Genomic DNA, 18,562 nt, shown 5'->3' with positions numbered 1-18,562 from the left:
TGACACTTGTCCTCCCTGTGTGTAATTGTGTATTTTGTAAGATTGTACAGCGCTGCGTGTCCTTGTAGCGCTTTATAAATAAAGTTATACATACATACATACCAAAGTCCATCAAGTTCAATTCCTCTAAAGTGTCTTTTTTTCCAGAGAATAGAACCCCAGTCTTAACATTCTACAATCATAATCTAAATCGTTCATGCCTTTTACCAGTTTAGTTGCTCATCTCTGCATTATTATCCTGCATACTCAAGGTGAAGCCTTACCAGCACCTATAAAATGGCTCTTTATGAGTTAATTCCCTTTTTATGCAAGACGGTACTTTATTTTCTATAATAGCCACAAAATGACACTGCCTGGAATTAGACAACTTGTTATGTACAAAAATCCCCAGATCCTTCTAAATTACTGATACCGCCAACACACACTATTCAGAGTATAAGTTGCAATTATGTTATTTCTACTAAAGTGCATAACTTACACATATAGTATACACATGGAACCTCATTTTCCGGTTTGCTGCCCAGTTTTTCAATTTTCTCAAATCTGTCTGCAAAGTGGCAAAATCCTGCATGGAATGTATAATTCTTCACAATTTCGTGTCATCAGCAAAAATAGAAAAAGTACTGTCTATGCCCACCTCTAGATTATTAATAAACAAGATAAAAAAAAACAAAGGACCAAGGACAGACCCCTCCAGTACTCCACTAACAACAATGGCCCATTAGAAAATGGTTTGTTTACCACCATTCAAGTATCTTGTCCCTTTATTACCCCCTTCAGACTATAAAATCCAGCACACTGCAGCACAACCGAATCTTGAGAAAAAAAGTGTTTATTGTGCCAGACCAATAGGCCTATAGTTTTCAGGGTAAGAACGGGATACATTTTTGAATAGCCGCAATTTGTCAATCTCTCGGCACCGTGCCAGACCTCAATGAATCTGAAAAATTAAGTAAAGAGGTTTAGCAATCACAGAGCTAAGCTTATTTATTTCCGTGGGATGAATACCATCCAGTCCCAGACCTTTGTTTACCTTTACATGTTGAAGTCTCTCTTGAATTTCCTCCTGAGTGACCAATGCATCACTAGTTAGAATTGGGTCTACTAAAAATCAAGCCTTCATTAGCTGGTTCCTCAGTTTAGACAGACAAAAAAAACAGTTCAGGATTTCTGCTTTTTCTGTGCTCTCATCAACCAACTGACCCCCCCATGGTCATAAGGGTCCCACCCCTTCTTTCTTATTTTTTAACTATTTACATATTTTTTTCCTCCTTGCTGCCATCTCTAGTTTAGCTTGCTTTTTTACATGCTTTATTTGTTTCCTTGTAACTGATTAAAGTTTCAGCTGTCCTAGCTAAATTGAATACCTTAACCGTAAAGATTTTGCTTTGTGATGTCTATCCTTGCTTACAGGGGGAATATACTGACATGTATATTTATTAAGCAACATTTTAAAGGTATTCTATTTTCCTTCTGTGTTAACTCGAACTTGAAAAGTCACCAAAAATAACAACTTGACCTAGTTTAAAGCCTCCACCATTTGTAATAGTACCGGTAGCTGGACTTCATTTTCCTCAGTTATACAGAGTGGTTTGTAACATACACCAATGATAATTTCTATGAACCTTTAGCCCAGCTGAAATCTCCAACTACACCCTCCCTGTTGCTGTCCCTTGTAATTTATTTTAGGGCATGGCTTTATTTTTGACTTAAAGACAAACTCCAGCCTTTTAAATTTTTCTGTCAATCCTACAAAGGGTGTAACCATTTAAATTCACAACCCAGGCATATGTACGCAGCGCTGTACAGTAGAATACATTAATACAAACGGGATTATTAAGATAATAATAGATAAATATAAAGTACAACAATAAATACAGATAGATACAAGATAAATACAGTTGCAATAAGTTAAGAGTCAAAGACACAAGAGGATGGAGGTCCCTGCTCCGTAGAGCTTACAATCTATATGGGAGGGTAACTTACAGACACAAATAGGCAAATGCAGTATAAGTGCTGTAGGTCACAGTGGGTGACACTATAATATAAGTGCTGATTCCCAGATCAGGTGCTGGGTGAGTGCTCCAAAAGGGTAGTCTTTAAGTTTAGTTTTAAAAAGACTGGGGGAGGATTCTCTTCGGAGGAAATCAGGCGAAATCAGACTCAAGAGTCTTTTTCGGCGAAATCGCGCCGCCGCGTGTGCCATCCCACCGGCGACTTACATGTTCGCCGGTGGGATGGCGGGTCATGACAACTCGGAGAGATTAGTCGCCCGCGAACAGGGAGTTTTGTCGCGGGCGACTAATCTCCCCGTGTGTCAGAGCCCTTAATGTGTAGTGCTGGCTCTTTCTGAAAGCTCAGACTTGGGCACAATGCACTGAGATGGCTGCCTACACACCTGTATTACAACTAAAAAAATATATTTGTTGGTTCAAGAATAACATTTTAAATGGTATAGTGCATTATTTGCTATGTTAACAGTGTAATTTAGAAATAAAAAGTATACCATAAAAATCATGACATTATTCCTTTAAGGTCCTCCACCTACCATTAATTTTGTCATTAGTACCAATATGTACTAAGACAGTTGGGTCTTGCCCGGCCACACCCAATAATTTGGACACGGGCACCGGGAAGAGAGCATACTGTTAGGTTGTATATATTTTTTGCTTTCTTTATGTACATTTCTGGGGGGAACGTTTAGTTAACCTAGGAAACTACATATTGGGTTTTCTCAGGACAAAGTAAATTTTCTAATACTGCCTGATCCCACAGTAATTCTGCTTCTCTAACAAAATATAAAAATGTTGATATAACAGTGCAATAGTATTTTTTGTTCTCAATGACGCAAAAAAACTGTAAAATAATTACTAAAGCTTGCCTTGTTCCACATAGAGATTCTTAAATGGACTGGACAAAATTAGTGGCACCTTACCTGTGCCCGCAATATATGAAACATACATACAACCAGTTTGAATTGGCTGTGTGTACCACACTGCATAGAAAAAAAAAAAGCAAAGAATTTCCATAGTAGACGAGGTATGGAAAAAAGCATGCACAATATCAAGGCAACAAATCCATCTCCATAAACGTTAATGTTTCTGTGTCCACTATACAATATGTTATCATGAAGTCTGAGGCCCGTGGCACAGAATCACATCTCTATGGACATGTACGGAAGATAAAAATTTATCAAAATTGCATGCAAGAATTATTTTAATTGTGGTGAAAGAACTTTAATCAAGTGCCAGAAAGATTCAAGCTGACAGTTTCAACTCCCACTGTCAATTGCCAACAGTGAGCTAGATCTATATTACTAGACTCAGGTAGGCTACCCTTATAAAAATAACTGGCAAAACCCACCTGAACCAACAAAAATCCTTCTGTGAGAATGTCCTGAGAAAAAGGGACAAATTAGAGCATATAGGTAAAGCACAATCTTTTCAAAAGAAAAACCCCATTGATGCATTCAAACAGGGAGGAGAGAGGGGCGGAGCTAAATGCCGAGCAGCTAGGCCGCACCACAACAGCTTTGCTGTAAATCACCCTGGGCGAATCATCCTGATCACCCCACTCTACACCAGTTGCACCTACTAAGGTGCCCCCCTGACTGCTGACCACCCCGATTACAAAGATGGGGAAAAATACGCACAGGGTGCGTTCAGAGACAGTGGCAAAGTTGGGCCAGTTTGCTCGTGGAGCGAGCCAAGATGGCGCCCTCAGCCCCACACTGCCCATAGAACAGCCTGCATCTCCTGCTATTACAGTCGACAACCAGGAAAACTCCCCGTCTTCCACACCAGACATCCTGGCAGCAGTTGCGGCCTGCCAGACATCCATCATTGCCACGCTTGCAACAATAATAGATGTGCAGACCAGAAGAGAGTGCACCGGGGCCTTGGAGGAGCGCATAAGTACCCTGGAGGACTGCTCCCGACTAAGACCACACACTGCTCCAGACTAAGACCGACTGCATCCAAATGAAAATGATACTGCTGCCCTGGGAGCCTGGCTCCGGTCGTCCAATTTAATGTTTGTTGCACAACAATTTTCCTGCCACTGTGGCTCCACTGACTCCCTCTCATGAATAGATCTGGCACTAGCCTCCCCCTTTAGTTTGCTAATGGTAGACTCAATCTCCTATACTACCAGAGTTTGCTCTGACCATGCACCAATACAGATAGACCTAAGAGTCCCGGGTGAGGTGAGAGCATGTCAGTGGAGACTACCACCTAGATGGATCAGAAAGTCAAGAGAGTAGCTATCTGGTATGAAAACGGCGACAAGTGTGGCCGCCTACTAGCTATACTCTCTAGAGAACCAACTCAGTTAACTGCAATCCCCAGAATCCTGAACCCAGAGGGAACTGAGGTACATGAGCTAGACCAAATCCAAAACTAATTCACTGCAGTTTACTCCAAACTGTATAGGTCCAAATCCCACTACCCCCAAGAAGTCCTAGCCCAGTATCTAGATAATGTCTCAATCCCCAAACTCCCTAGAGAAGGAATGGAGCTTCTTAACCAAAATTTCACCCTAGATGAAGTTACTGAAGTAATAAAAGACTTTCCTGTGGGTAAGGTGTCGGGACCTGACGGCCTACCTATCGAGTGGTATAAGGCACACAGGGATATCATAAACCCACAACTGACAAACCTTTTTAACAAAATCCCCCAGGGGATCCCACTCCCGGAGTCCTCCAAGCTGGCCACTGTTACACTAATACCAAAAGAGGGAAAAATGTGGATCCTATAGGCCAATCTCTCTCCTGAATTCTGATGTCAAAATCCAAGCAAAAATTTTAGCCAATCGCCTAAAGCAGATAATAGAGCATCTAATCCACCCGGTTGAAACCGGCTTCATGCCCAACCGAGGCACTGACATCAGTATTAGATGATTATATACAAACATTACCACCATGCATCAGAATTCATGAGAGAGGATAGTGGTGTCCTTAGACACAGAGAAGTCCTTCGATACAGTGGAACGCCCTACCAGTGGCAAATCTTATCAAGATATGCACTGGGAGACAAATTTATAGCATGGATTAAGGCCCCATATGACACGTCAAGAGCCACTGTACGGGTAAACTCGGGTCTGTCACAGGCGTTCAATTTGGCGAGGGGTACCAGACAGGGCTGCCCACTGTCACCCTTTCTTTTCGCCCTCGCCATAGAGCCCCTGGCTATACAAATTAGAGTAAACCTCAACATAAAGGGACTCCAACTGCAAAAACTAGAAGAAAAATTATATGCAGATGATATGTTAGTATATCTGGCAGACCCGAGGGAATCCCTATCCGAACTCCTACGAGTGATAAGCCAGTTAGGAGAATTTTCGGGACTGAAGGTAAATTGAGAAAAGTCACTGATCTTCCCAATAGACCCAGGAGGGAATAGAGCCCCTGCTCATGGCCCACAGCTCCAATGGGTGGATAGATTCAGATATCTAGGAATGGAAATCCACAAAGACCTCTCAAAATCTGCAGACCTTAACCTAACCCCCATCCTACAATCCTTAAAGCTTAAAACCTAAAACAGGGCCACATTACCATTCTACCTTCCAGGACGTATAAACATAGTAAAAATGATCTTCTTAGCCAAATTTTTGTGTGTTCCACAATTCCCCGGTATTATTACCCAAGAAATAATTCAGGAACCTAGATGCAATAGTCAAGGGGGTTCATATGGGCAGGGGAATATCCCAGAATAAAATGGCAGACCTTACAATCTCCACTAAACAAAGGGGGGTTAGCTCTACCCAATTTCCTGTTGTACTACTACGCAAGTCAACTTGTGTTTGCCTGGTGGTGGCTAAATCCCAACCCAAACAATCAAGCGGTGGTACTGGAGGCAGCGGTGATTTCCTCCTTTGAAGCATTAGCAAACCAGCTACACAGGGGCACTTCCTCCATATACCCCCTTACACCGACCATGAAAACAATAGTCACAGTATTCCAAAGAACAGTGGTAAATTCGTATTGCAAACTATCCAAATGGTCTAAGTGGACAATACTATGGGGCAATTATGCCCTTCCTCACCTCCGCACAATACCAGACTTCAGTGCCTGGGCAGCAGTGGGCGTGGAATACCTTGGGGATGTAATCTTGGCTGGGGGATTCAAGCAGTTTGTACAACTGCAGACCGAATTTGAATTGCATAACCATATGTTGTTCAGATTCTTACAACTATGGCATGCATACACTACTCTAATTTCTGGCTGATGTCCCTGATATAACGGTAACATCACTTGAGTGCTACCTGAGATGCCCAGACCTCACTAAACCAGCAAGCTGGTTTTACACTATTCTTTTGTAGAACGACTGTGACCCACCTAAGCACTTTGTCCAAAAGTGGCAGCAGGACTTCCCTCAATTAGATGAGGGTACTTGGAAGGAAATCCTAAGTCAGATACAAATATCTCCTCTAGGGACAGGTATATAAACACTAAGTTCCTTAACCGAGTATATTTGACACCTCACAGTCTGGCCCAGATCTACTCAGATCATCCAGATATTTTTCCCAAATGTAATATAGAGCAAGGTAATTACATGCACATCTTTTGGGACTGTCCTGAGATTCAGTGATTCTGGTCAGAGGTACTGACTAGCTGCGTTACAGTCCTGGGACTGTATAAATATGAGGAACTATGACTCCTCCAAATCCTTCACTTTGCCAAAAAAGCAATCCTAATGACCTGGAAGGCAACGGCACCTCCAACCCTGGGCTTTTGGAAAAAACTGGTTAATGACACCCTCCCCAGCCAAAACCTAACGTACCTGGCTAGGGGATGCCGGGAAATATTCAATAAGATATGGGATAACTGGCTGAAAGACACACATCAGCCTTGAATGCTGTCAAATGCCACAAACTGGATACATTAAGGGGACACATCAACATGGATTCCATACATAGACACGATAAATAGATACAATGAAAGGACACCAGACCAGAAGCTTTAACCGACAGTCTTTTTATTAAGAATACAATACCATGGAAGGACCATGGAATAGACAAGATGAAATCAACGCACGCAAGGAAGCCCAACAAATAATCACCCACCTATCTACACTATCTTTTCTCCTCTCCCTTTTCTTTTTGCTTTCTCTGTTTTAAAAATTTGAAAAATGCAATAAAGAAAATCTTTCCCTAGAGGAGATGTTTGTATCTGCACCGAATCCAGAATTCGGTTCGTTATCCGGCATTCATTAATCTGTATCAACACATGCACTGTCCCCTCAGGGACTTTGTCAGTCCTAAAGAAAAAAATGTGGGTTCCCCAAAAAATAAAAATTGTTAAGTTTAGTTTATAAAGTCATTCATTTAGGACAAGAAAAAGCCTGCCACATTTTGTGCCTGTTGTGGCTAATAGGAAAACACCTGTGACCAATCAAATGTGCACAATAACCAATCATAAGTGTATAAACAATTCTACATCAGAATTCATACAGTACAACCCATATAGACAAAATATACACGTGTTAAATGTGAAATGAAAAAAATACAAAATAAAATCTTTAACAATAGACCATATAGCACCTCCAAAGATGGTAATTACATATGATGAAAACTATACAAGTGAAGAGCTCTTAAAGACATGGCAACCCCAAAAACTTTGCAATATACATTCATTACATATTTGGAATGGTTTTTGAGTTATTTGTATATATAACAGCTATTAAAAGCAGTGTCTGCCTGTCCTTTTCTATTCTCTTCCCTGGTGGCTCTGGCGTTGTAAACAGATCTGTAAAATCTGCTGGCTTAGTTTACACTGTTTTGATGGAGGAACCTGGCACGTGCAACATTGTTTAAAAAGTAACAAACAGGAGTTAAGCAAATGCTGCTTTCTATAGCAATTACATTTACAAATATCTTTTAAAGCACTAATAATTTTTAATAAATTTATATTGGGAAGTTGCTTAGAATTATGTTTTCTTTTATTAGGCAAAAAATGTTTTTTTGGGGTTGACATGTATACTCTTTTAAGACCAATTGGACAAGATAAACATGATCGATAGTGCCTTCTCTCACAAAGCACTGTGCTGGTGAGATCCAATTCCAAATTAAGTTTATGGATCTGCTTAAGTTAAATTCTTAATTTGACGGCAGCCTGCATAACATGAGCCAAAGTAGACTAAGTCCAAACAACGTAATTCACTTGAAAGATGAAAAATGAAAGATATTACAATTCAAATGAAAGATATTACATTAATTAACTCTAAAACAAAGGTTTCCAATGGGCAAGAATAAGCTGTACTTATGGAATGTCAGTGACTAAACTCTAAGGTTAAAAGGGCCTTAGTTTTTTTTATATATAGGCAGACACAAGCCAGATCCCCTATTTCTTCAAGAGACACATCTAGTGGGTCAAAAACTCTTAGCTCTCAAGAAAAACATATTCCTGCATGATTTTATTAAAAAAACACCCATTAGTACAGCAATTTTACTTTACGTTATGAGCTTTGTCCAGCATTGATTTTTTTTTTTTTAAACAACACATAAAGTTAAGCAGTCTTCCTACTTGCCACACTTACCAATCACCCTACTTCACTTACTCCAGGGGAGTTTACATACTCATTCGCCAAAACCTACTATTCAATTTCCTAAACCTTAAAACTGATCATTATGGTAAATACATGGGGTCCTAGACCAAGTTTTTACAGTTCTTTACCTGTTACCAACCAAGCCAACTGGGAAAATGGCTGGTTGGTGGGTCATGACCACCCTGATAAATTTTTGTAATATGTACTTTTTAGATTTAATAAAGCCTGGTGAATTTCAAGAAAGCCTGTATTCTCTCTACATTTGTTTGAACGCACGTTCATTGATTCTGTTAGTTTAGACTGCTTTTGATAATACTTTCAGAACTCAGTGTTGCTTTGGGGCTTTTAGTGCTGATAGGTTATTGCCTATAGGGGCACAATTGTGTGCGCTACTTGTGGGGGCCTCGTGTTGGGTTTTTTTTGGTAGTGATCAAGCCTACATTTTGGCTAATAGAGGCAGTCTGCCCAGGGAAGCTGTTAAGTGATTTTATTATGAGTGTTGCATCATGCACTCAGCCCTTCCAGGATGCAACCTACACAGGAGCCTCTCTTCTATGATGTGTTGGTGGGGGGGGGAAAAGGGGGTCAGTCTCAGGGGCAGGTCATCCAGGGGTTCAGCTTGTAATAATAATCTTTAGGGTTACATTTATAAGGGCAGAACATTGGTCATCAAACCCCAGGGATGCTACCATGGCATCCCAGTCCTTCTGAACCTCCTACAACGAAGCTCGTCATGTTCTTTCCCCCACTCTGACACATACTGACCAAAGTAACTTTGATCTTTCCATACAGGGCTAATACTGATAAGCATAAAGTGCTTTTTTAAAGAAAAGTTACAAAAACATAATAAATAAAATGAATGTAAAAATGAAAATAATGTGTTAGCAAGTATCTTGGCCAATATTTTAACATCTTTTTTGGTGTGGATCTTTACCTGGTTAGGTCAGCAATGTTATAGTTGCTTTTGTACATGGAGTACATGGGTTGTTTTCCCTCTTAAAATGCACCCACAATTAATTTCTAAAGGTACTTTTTTCTGCTAGTTTATAATGATTTTATTATCATGCGCTGTTGAAGGGACCTCTAGAAAGAGTTATGCATTACAGAGGCCATTAACTCTAAACAGGGTGGTCTGAAATACCTTTAGGCAAGTAGTTCAAATAGTAGGTTTTGGCGAATGAGTATGTAAACTCCCCTGGAGTAAGTGAAGTAGGTAAGTGTGGCAAGTAGGAAGACTGGTTAACTTTGTTCATGTGTTGTTTAAAAAAAAAATTCAATGCTGGACAAAGCTCATAACGTAAAGTAAAATTGCTGTACTGATGGGTGTTTTTTTAATAAAATCATGCAGGAATATGTTTCTCCCTCATAAATTAAGAATTGGATAATTGTAATTAAAATGGAATATGTTTATTTCTAAGAACGAAGAATCCTGATAAGGAAGTTGACCTCCCTTGCATATGTTTTTCTTATAGCTAAGATTCTGCTTGCTTTCAAGTGGCATTCTTGTAAAAAAAAAATACTGTGACATTATTCGGTTCAGTCAGAGACAGGGGTGTAATACAACTGGCAGAGGACTGGGACAAGTGCTGGAAGCCTCAGGAAACATCTGTGTAGAGACTGTCCAGGAGAGCAGGGAATGTGCTTCCTCTGCTGAGCTCAGCCTGGAGGTCCCACTGCACAAATATTATTATTATTATTATTATATTTGTGTCAAATAGACCCTATCCTATTGCCTGCCAAGCTGCAATATGCCCAGTTGGTGAATAATGCCACTGTGGAGAGTGGCAGAACAGCAGTACTGAATTTCCTAACCCTTGTGAGTATCCACCATTGGGAGGATATTGGATAGAGTGTGTGACCCCTGTGTCATGTAAGGTGTTGTGCTCATGTGGCAGGCAAACACACAACTGTTTGTTCTTAAGAAAGATACTTTGGGAAAGGTAGTCCTGCAATATTTAAAGGACAGTATACACCCCACAGCATGAGCTCAGTGAACAGGGCTTGTGCTACACATAATTTTTGCTTCTTGTATTAAGAAATATCTATCTATGGTTTTTCTTATTTCTGGCCCTAAACATGAAAATGAAATCAGGTTGGGGTGCATGTGTGCAGTATCTAAGATAGCATCTAAACAACTGTTATTTATGGACCCTGCTAGCTCCACGTATTAAAAATCTAATTATGGTGGAGTGACTAGAGCATTGCATTGTGCCAGAAGAGTGGACTGAATGTTCTAGTGTCCACTGGTTTATGGTCAGGGCTACATCTATGTACGCTCTGTGCTAAAGCCTGTGTAACCATGTTAGTGCTGATGCCTATGGAGATTTTTAAATCCTTGCTGTAACATAACCTTGCAGGTATCTTAACTGTTTTCTATTCTTGTCTATGCCTACAGGGGTTTGCATCTCTCAGAGTGTGGATCTTATTAGACCTAGTTCTCGCCCAAAAAACATAGTAAAATAAATTGCATACATTAACAAAGAAGACCTTTTCATGCTTCTTTCTAATACAATAGGTTAATATATCTTCAGCACCATCTCATTATTGAAAATATAAGCCAGTGCAACTCCCCGTTGCTTATTGATGTCATCTTAAATTCCATTGCTTGAGCAGAACCACAGGATAACAGTACAAAGGTTTCATGGGAAAAGGAACAATCTGCAGAACCTCACATACTGTTCTCAGTTCTCCACACAACACAACATACAGAGCCAGATGTTCTTTAATCGTTTAAAACCATACTGTGATCTGCACTACAAGCAGTGTCTCAAAAAAACACCAAAACTTTAACTAAGCAAAATACAGTGGCTTGCAAAAGTATTCGGCTTGAACTTTTCCACATTTTGTCACATTACAGCCACAAACATGAATCAATTTTATTGGAATTCCACGTGAAATACCAATACAAAGTGGTGTACACGTGAGAAGTGGAACGAAAATCATGTATGATTCCAAACATTTTTTACAAATAAATAACTGCAAAGTGGGGTGTGCGTAATTATTCAGCCCCCTGAGTCAATACTTTGTAGAACCACCTTTTGTTGCAATTACAGCTGCCAGTCTTTTAGGGTATGTCTCTACCAGCTTTGCACATCTAGAGACTGAAATCCTTGCCCATTCTTCTTTGCAAAACAGCTCCAGCTCAGTCAGATTAGATGGACAGCGTTTGTGAACAGCAGTTTTCAGATCTTGCCACAGATTCTCGATTGGATTTAGATCTGGACTTTGACTGGGCCATTCTAACACATGGATATGTTTTGTTTTAAACCATTCCATTGTTGCCCTGGCTTTATGTTTAGGGTCGTTGTCCTGCTGGAAAGTGAACCTCTGCCCCAGTCTCAAGTCTTTTGCAGACTCCAAGAGGTTTTCTTCCAAGATTGCCCTATATTTGGCTCCATCCATCTTCCCATCAACTCTGACCAGCTTCCCTGTCCCTGCTGAAGAGAAGCACCCCCAGAGCATGATGCTGCCACCACCATATTTGACAGTGGGGATGGTGTGTTCAGAGTGATGTGCAGTGTTAGTTTTCCGCCACACATAGCGTTTTGCATTTTGGCCAAAAAGTTCCATTTTGGTCTCATCTGACCAAAGCACCTTCTTCCACATGTTTGCCGTGTCCCCCACATGGCTTGTGGCAAACTGCAAACGGGACTTCTTATGGTTTTCTGTTAACAGTGGCTTTCTTCTTGCCACTCTTCCATAAAGGCCAACTTTGTGCAGTGCACGACTAATAGTTGTCCTATGGACAGATTCCCCCACCTGAGCTGTAGATCTCTGCAGCTTGTCCAGAGTCACCATGGGCCTCTTGGCTGCATTTCTGATCAGCGCTCTCCTTGTTCGGCCTGTGAGTTTAGGTGGACGGCCTTGTCTTGAACAGTGCTCCGTGGGATGTTCAAGGCTTTGGAAATCTTTTTGTAGCCTAAGCCTGCTTTAAATTTCTCAATAACTTTATCCCTGACCTGTCTGGTGTGTTCTTTGGACTTCATGGTGTTGTTGCTCCCAATATTCTCTTAGACAACCTCTGAGGCCGTCACAGAGCAGCTGTATTTGTACTGACATTAGATTACACACAGGTGCCCTCTATTTAGTCATTAGCACTCATCAGGCAATGTCTATGGGCAACTGACTGCACTCAGACCAAAGGGGGCTGAATAATTATGCACACCCCACTTTGCAGTTATTTATTTGTAAAAAATGTTTGGAATCATGTATGATTTTCGTTCCACTTCTCACGTGTACACCACTTTGTATTGGTCTTTCACGTGGAATTCCAATAAAATCGATTAATGTTTGTGGCTGTAATGTGACAAAATGTGGAAAAGTTCAAGGGGGCCGAATACTTTTGCAAGCCACTGTATGGTGGTGTTCTGCTTACATTTTCGGATATAAAAAAAGAAGTTGAACAGGCAATAACTTGATAAAAATACAGGCTTGTTCCCTTTATATGTATCACATAAGGCAGTCCTGAGAGGAACTATAAAAAAAAGTCTAAGGAAAAACTTATATATTGGAAAAAAGCTTTCCCAATTATAAGTGCAAGATAAAAGTCTACTTTAAACTCACAACTCAAATAAATGCAATCAGGATTCCATTAGAGCTGCTTTTAACTTCTAAAGCAACAACAGCAACGGACTGGCCAAAAAGTTACACTATGGGCAACATACTAAACAACAAAAGGTAATGATGGAAGCACAAATAACCCAGGATGAGGAATGCATAATTTCCTACACAACAATTCAGCACAATTCCTATTGTTTGTGCTTCATTACAGCAATACTGTCTCTTGTGCAAGGAACAGCTCTTTCTTGGAAACAAATTTGAAGCATTTATTAGGCTAGAGTAAGTTGACACTCTCAGCTTAGCTGAAGGAAGAAATAAATGGATGGATCTTGTACTTAGAGAATCTCTTAAAGCATTTAAACACCATATCAGAATGTTGTACCATGTTAGCCATTTATCAAAAGTGGAAAATGTAGATTAAGGGGCAGATTTATTAAAATGTGAGTTTAGAGCTTAATACATAAAAACTCAGGTTCTATTAATTTCTGTTATTTTTAGAAGCATGTTTATCAATAATTGAAATTTAGAACTCACTATTTGATACATTTGCTACTAAAAATCTTACCTTTACCTTTAATTGGCTTAGTTACTAAGTTAGTCAGTCTACCCTCTTTACATTTTCTACCATTTAAATACTACAAGAAAGTTGTTTGGCCCAGGCTATAACAAAACGGTTTGAGTTATGGTGTTTAATAATGGTACTGGCTAGAAAAAACACTTTTCATAATTTAATTGGATTTTTCTCTCTTGTTTTTTCTCTGTCTATCTTCACATTAGTAGTGTTTTGAACAGGATAGTTATTGATAGTGATGAGGTTTTCTTTTTTATAAACAAGTATGTATGTAAATTAAACCTCCAGTATAGTGATATAAAATACTAAGGTATTTATGAATTATAGAAAGCATTGTTGATGTTAAAACCTATTTGTACAGATAGAATAAGTGCTACATGTATTCTCTGTTCACCTCCAATAGGCTGTTCGTGTTACAAAGCCAAAAATTCCAGAAGCAATCAGAAGAAACTTTGAGCTAATGTAAGTATCATGTTTTCTAGTTCATTCACTAAAGTCCAAATTTTTGGGGCTTAAAATCATGATATGGAAAAAATTTGGAGTAACCACTATAATTTCTGATGTTCTAAAATGTCACAAAAATGCTTTTATCGGTCATACAAAAATATTGTAATTGCCCTCTGAAAGTCACAAACTTTTTGGATCCAAATGTTCGTAAACGGCACAAAAGCCTTTCTGGCTTTGAAACCTTCAATTTATGATGTTGGAAGCCTTCCATAGGACTTAATGGCACATGACAGATCCAACCTGGTGAAAAGATAGCAAAGCTTAAATGAATTCTGAAATGTTCGTAGTCTTTGCGAAAAGTACTACTTTTAACGGAATTTTAACACAATTATCGTGGACATTACAAAATGTTTTATAAGTTAGAAAAAATACGAATTTATCTCAAATACTTAACTGGGGTTCAGTAAATGGGCCCGCAAGAAATTGATAGATCTGATCCAGGCAACCATTTTTTAAAGGGGATGTAAAGTTAAAAATCATAATCCTTGTGTGTGTTATTTAGACCAAATGAACATAATTTGCAATATAAACCCACTAAAAAATCTCTACCGTTTTTTAATTAGAAGCCTTTGTATTTTGCATCTTCTGCTATTACCCTGCAATTAGCTCTTATCACAGTTCCTGGAAATCTAAAGGGCCAGAGACTGTCCTATACCATACTTGGGGGAAAAAAAAAAGCACAGGAGTTTGTGTACTGGATTGTCATTGGTTAATTTCAGATAAGGGCAAGGCAGGAACAGATAAGGAAGTGAAACATGTGCAGAGATTGAAACACAATCACTGCTCATTCAGCTGCAGAACACTGTAGTTAGATGTGCTTTAAGCCTGTATTAACTGCTTTGCCATATGATTTTCTTAGAACAACCTCTGTTAGTGCTTTCCTATCTTAGGGCTATATAAAAACAGTGTTAAGATTTTGACATTACATCCCCTTTAAAAGTAATTTATTTATACCTAGGTCAAATAATATGCTGTAATATTGCAGAATGTAATCTTATATTACTTCAAACATCAAGTGTATGGGTAGTATAATATAACTATAATTCATCAATATATGAACTTAAGGTGTTACTGGGAGTCAAAAAAGAAAAGAAAAAAAAACTTAATGGGATTCTGTCAGGATCTTTATGGAGTACTTTTGATTTCTAAATTACACGGTTTACATTGTAAATAATTCAGTCTCCCATTTAAAATTGTATTTTTGAATAAAAATGTATTTTTTTAGTTGTGATATAAGTGTGTAGGCAGCCATCTCAGTGCATTAAATATTAAGCTTTCAGAAAGAGCCAGTGCCACAGAAAAAGAGCTGCTTTCAGATAACCTATTGTTTCTCCTGCTAAGTGTAACTGGAGGAGTCCCAAGCCGGACTTGGATTTTTTTTTACTATTGAGTGCTATTCTGATATCTTTCACTTTAAGCAATACAGGTGTCAGGTAGATGCTATCTTGTTACCTTTATATTGTTCTGCTTATCAGCTGCTGGGTAGGAAGGGAACTTGCAGCGCAGCAGTAAAATGCGATTGAAGTTTATCAAAGCACAAGTCACATGGCTGTGGCACCCTGGAAAATAAAGAATTTGGCTAGCCTCAAGAAATTTCAAAATTAAATCAGTCTGCACTTTTAAAAAATGAATTTCAATGCAGGATTCTGCTGAAGTAGATCTATCAACTGATGTGTTTTGAAACCGTATGACCGTATTCCTTTATCATTAAAGGAGCAGTAACACCAAAAATTAAAGTGCTTTAAAGCAATTAAAATATTAAAAAAACTGTCATATTAGCTTAAAAACACTACTATAAACTGAAGCACCTACTAAAGACACAGGTTAAGGAGCAGATAGTAAATAATATTTGTAGAATACAATCGGTTTAGAATCCAATTTGGCAAGATTCTTTAAAAGGTCACTTAATATAAACTGTTAAGTATTCATTATGGGTGGTTTAGCTTTCCTTTAAGAAATTTAGGCATAGTTATAATGTATGTATGTCATATTTATGATACCCCTTGACAATTTAATCTGTTTATAGTAGTCTAGATTTTTATTAGTCATCATAATCCATGCAGTTAATGATCGATTGGTTTCCTTATCCATGACAATACAGGTATAGGATCTATGTATGTATGTATGTATGTATAACACCACAAGGTACGCAGCGCTGTACAATCTTACAGAATACAAAATTACACACAGGGAGGACAAGTGATATAATAAATAAATACAATAAATATATATATATATAAGTGCCATGTGGTATGAGACACAGTAGGAAGGAGGTCCATGCCCCGTAGAGCTTACAATCTAAGTGGTTGGATAACATACAGGCACAAAGCGGAAGGTAAGAGTGCATCAGGTATGGGCAGTTGCCCTTAATCGCAGGACTAGGCAAGATAATGTCTTAGTGCTCCAGAAGGTAACAGCTGAGCTTTTTCTTAAAGAGAGTGGGTGAGTTTTCCCTATGGAGGGATTCAGGGATAGAGTTCCAGAGGTAAGGAGCAGCGAGATAGAAAGGTTTAAGACGAGAGAGCGCAGTGGGTGTGGATGGTGTAAAAAGACAGAGGCTCTGAGAGGAGCGGAGGAGACGACCAGGAACGTGCAAGGAGACCAGTGAAGTAATGTAGTGAGGAGCAGAGGAGTGAAGGGCTTTGAATGTTAGTAGAAGGATTTTGTAAGCTATCCTTTGCTTAACAGGCAGCCATGCAAGAGAGTTTAATTGAGGCTGAACAGGTTCCCTCTTAGGAGAGAGCAGGAGGATCCTGGCAGCAGAGTTTAAAATTGATTGCAGGGGAGAGAGGTGGGAGTCCAGGAGGCCGGTTAGTAGGAGATTGCAGTAATCTAATCTTTATCTGAAATGCTTGGGACCTGGGGTTTTTCAGATATGGTGATCCACATTATAGAAAGATCCCTTATCTTAAGTCTGCTCAAAAACATTAAGGGGGTTGTTTAATAAAAGACACAAAATTTGCCCTGGAGCAGTAACCCATAGCAAACAATCAGCAGGAAGAAATTTACTGGTCATCTGTTTAAAAGCAAATATGTTATTGGTTGCTATGGGTTATTGCTACTGGGCAAACTTAGGGGCCTATTCATTAAACTACATTTTTTTTGTGGTTAAAATCACTACATGCAAAAAAATCGGAGTAAACACAATAATTTCTGATGTTCGAAAATGTCACAAAAATTCTTTTATCGGTTGTTCAGAAATGTTGTGGTTGCGTTCCAAAAGACAAAAAGTTTTCGGATCCGAACGTTTGTAAACAGCGCAAAAACCTTTCTGGCTTTGAATCCTTCAATGTATGATTTTGGAAGCCTTCCATAGGACTCAATAGCACTCTACAGATCCAACCTGGCCAAAAGATAGTCATGATACCAAAGCTTGAATGAATTCTGAAATGGTTGTAACTTTGGAAAGTTTAACAACCCTGGAATTAATACTTAAATAATTGCATCAGTTTAAATATAAACCAGTGAAATTTAATGGGTGGAAATGGATTGGCTGTTGGTGCCTCCGCCCACTTTTTCTAACTCTGAATACATAGTGAGCCAGTGACTGACTCTGAACCGCGGTTACCTGGTGACTAGCTCTGCAAAGTTCAGGGACCTTAGTATTAATATTTAAAGAATGGCAGCAGTTTAAATTTAAACACATGAAGTCTATAGGTGAAATCTGATTGGCTGTTGTTGGCCCTGCCCACTTTTCTAAACGTATTCACCAGTGACAAATTGTGCAAAGTTTGGGGACCCTGACATTAAACATGGGAATGGCAGCAGTTAAAATTTTCCCACTGAAAACAATGAAAGAAAAGTGATTGGCTTTTGGCAGACCCTGTCCACTTTTTCTAACCTTGAGTACGTAGTCACCCAGTGACTGTTTGGGAACCCTAGCTTCATACCAATAAAATTAAATAGCTGAAACCTGATTGGCTGTTGGTGGCTCCACCCATTTTTCAAAACTAAAACTGCAGTCCCCTAGTGACCAACTGTGAAAAGTTTAGGGGCCCTGGTGTTAATACTGTGAGGATGGCAACAGGTTAAATCACAGGTAAAAATCTCACAGCTCCGCCCCCTTTTGGGCATCCAAAAATCATCATATATATCATTCAGGCTGACTCCATGACTATATGATTCAAGTTTGGGGAGTGTAGCCTCAAAGCTGTAAGATTGGCAGCAGTTTTTATTTCCCCATTAATGTCAACGGGTGAAATTTGATTGGCTGTTGTTGGCCACTTCCACTTTGGGTCATCGAACAAATGTTGCTATTTCATTCAGGGTGACCCCATGATTATGTTATTCAAGTTTGGGGAGTGTAGCTTCAAAGCTGTAAGAGTGGCCAGCAGTCAATGGGAAAATTGGGGTGTTCAGAGCAGCACCACAAAAAGACGGG

General features: G+C 39.3%; 1 protein-coding gene across 2 annotated transcripts in view; it reads left to right on the top strand.

Annotated features, from left to right (window-relative positions):
• Positions 1-18,562, top strand: part of erlin1 (ER lipid raft associated 1) — a 100,873-nt gene that overhangs the window by 46,472 nt on the left and 35,839 nt on the right. For both annotated transcript variants that reach the window (XM_012966642.3, NM_001016892.2), the window contains exon 8: positions 14,078-14,136. In XM_012966642.3, coding sequence (XP_012822096.1) covers positions 14,078-14,136 — 59 coding nt within the window. The remainder of the gene's footprint in view (positions 1-14,077; positions 14,137-18,562) is intronic.

Source organism: Xenopus tropicalis, chromosome 7 (genome assembly GCF_000004195.4).
Source record: "Xenopus tropicalis strain Nigerian chromosome 7, UCB_Xtro_10.0, whole genome shotgun sequence".
Lineage (NCBI taxonomy): Eukaryota > Metazoa > Chordata > Amphibia > Anura > Pipidae > Xenopus > Xenopus tropicalis.
This window is presented reverse-complemented; position numbering and strand designations above follow the sequence as displayed.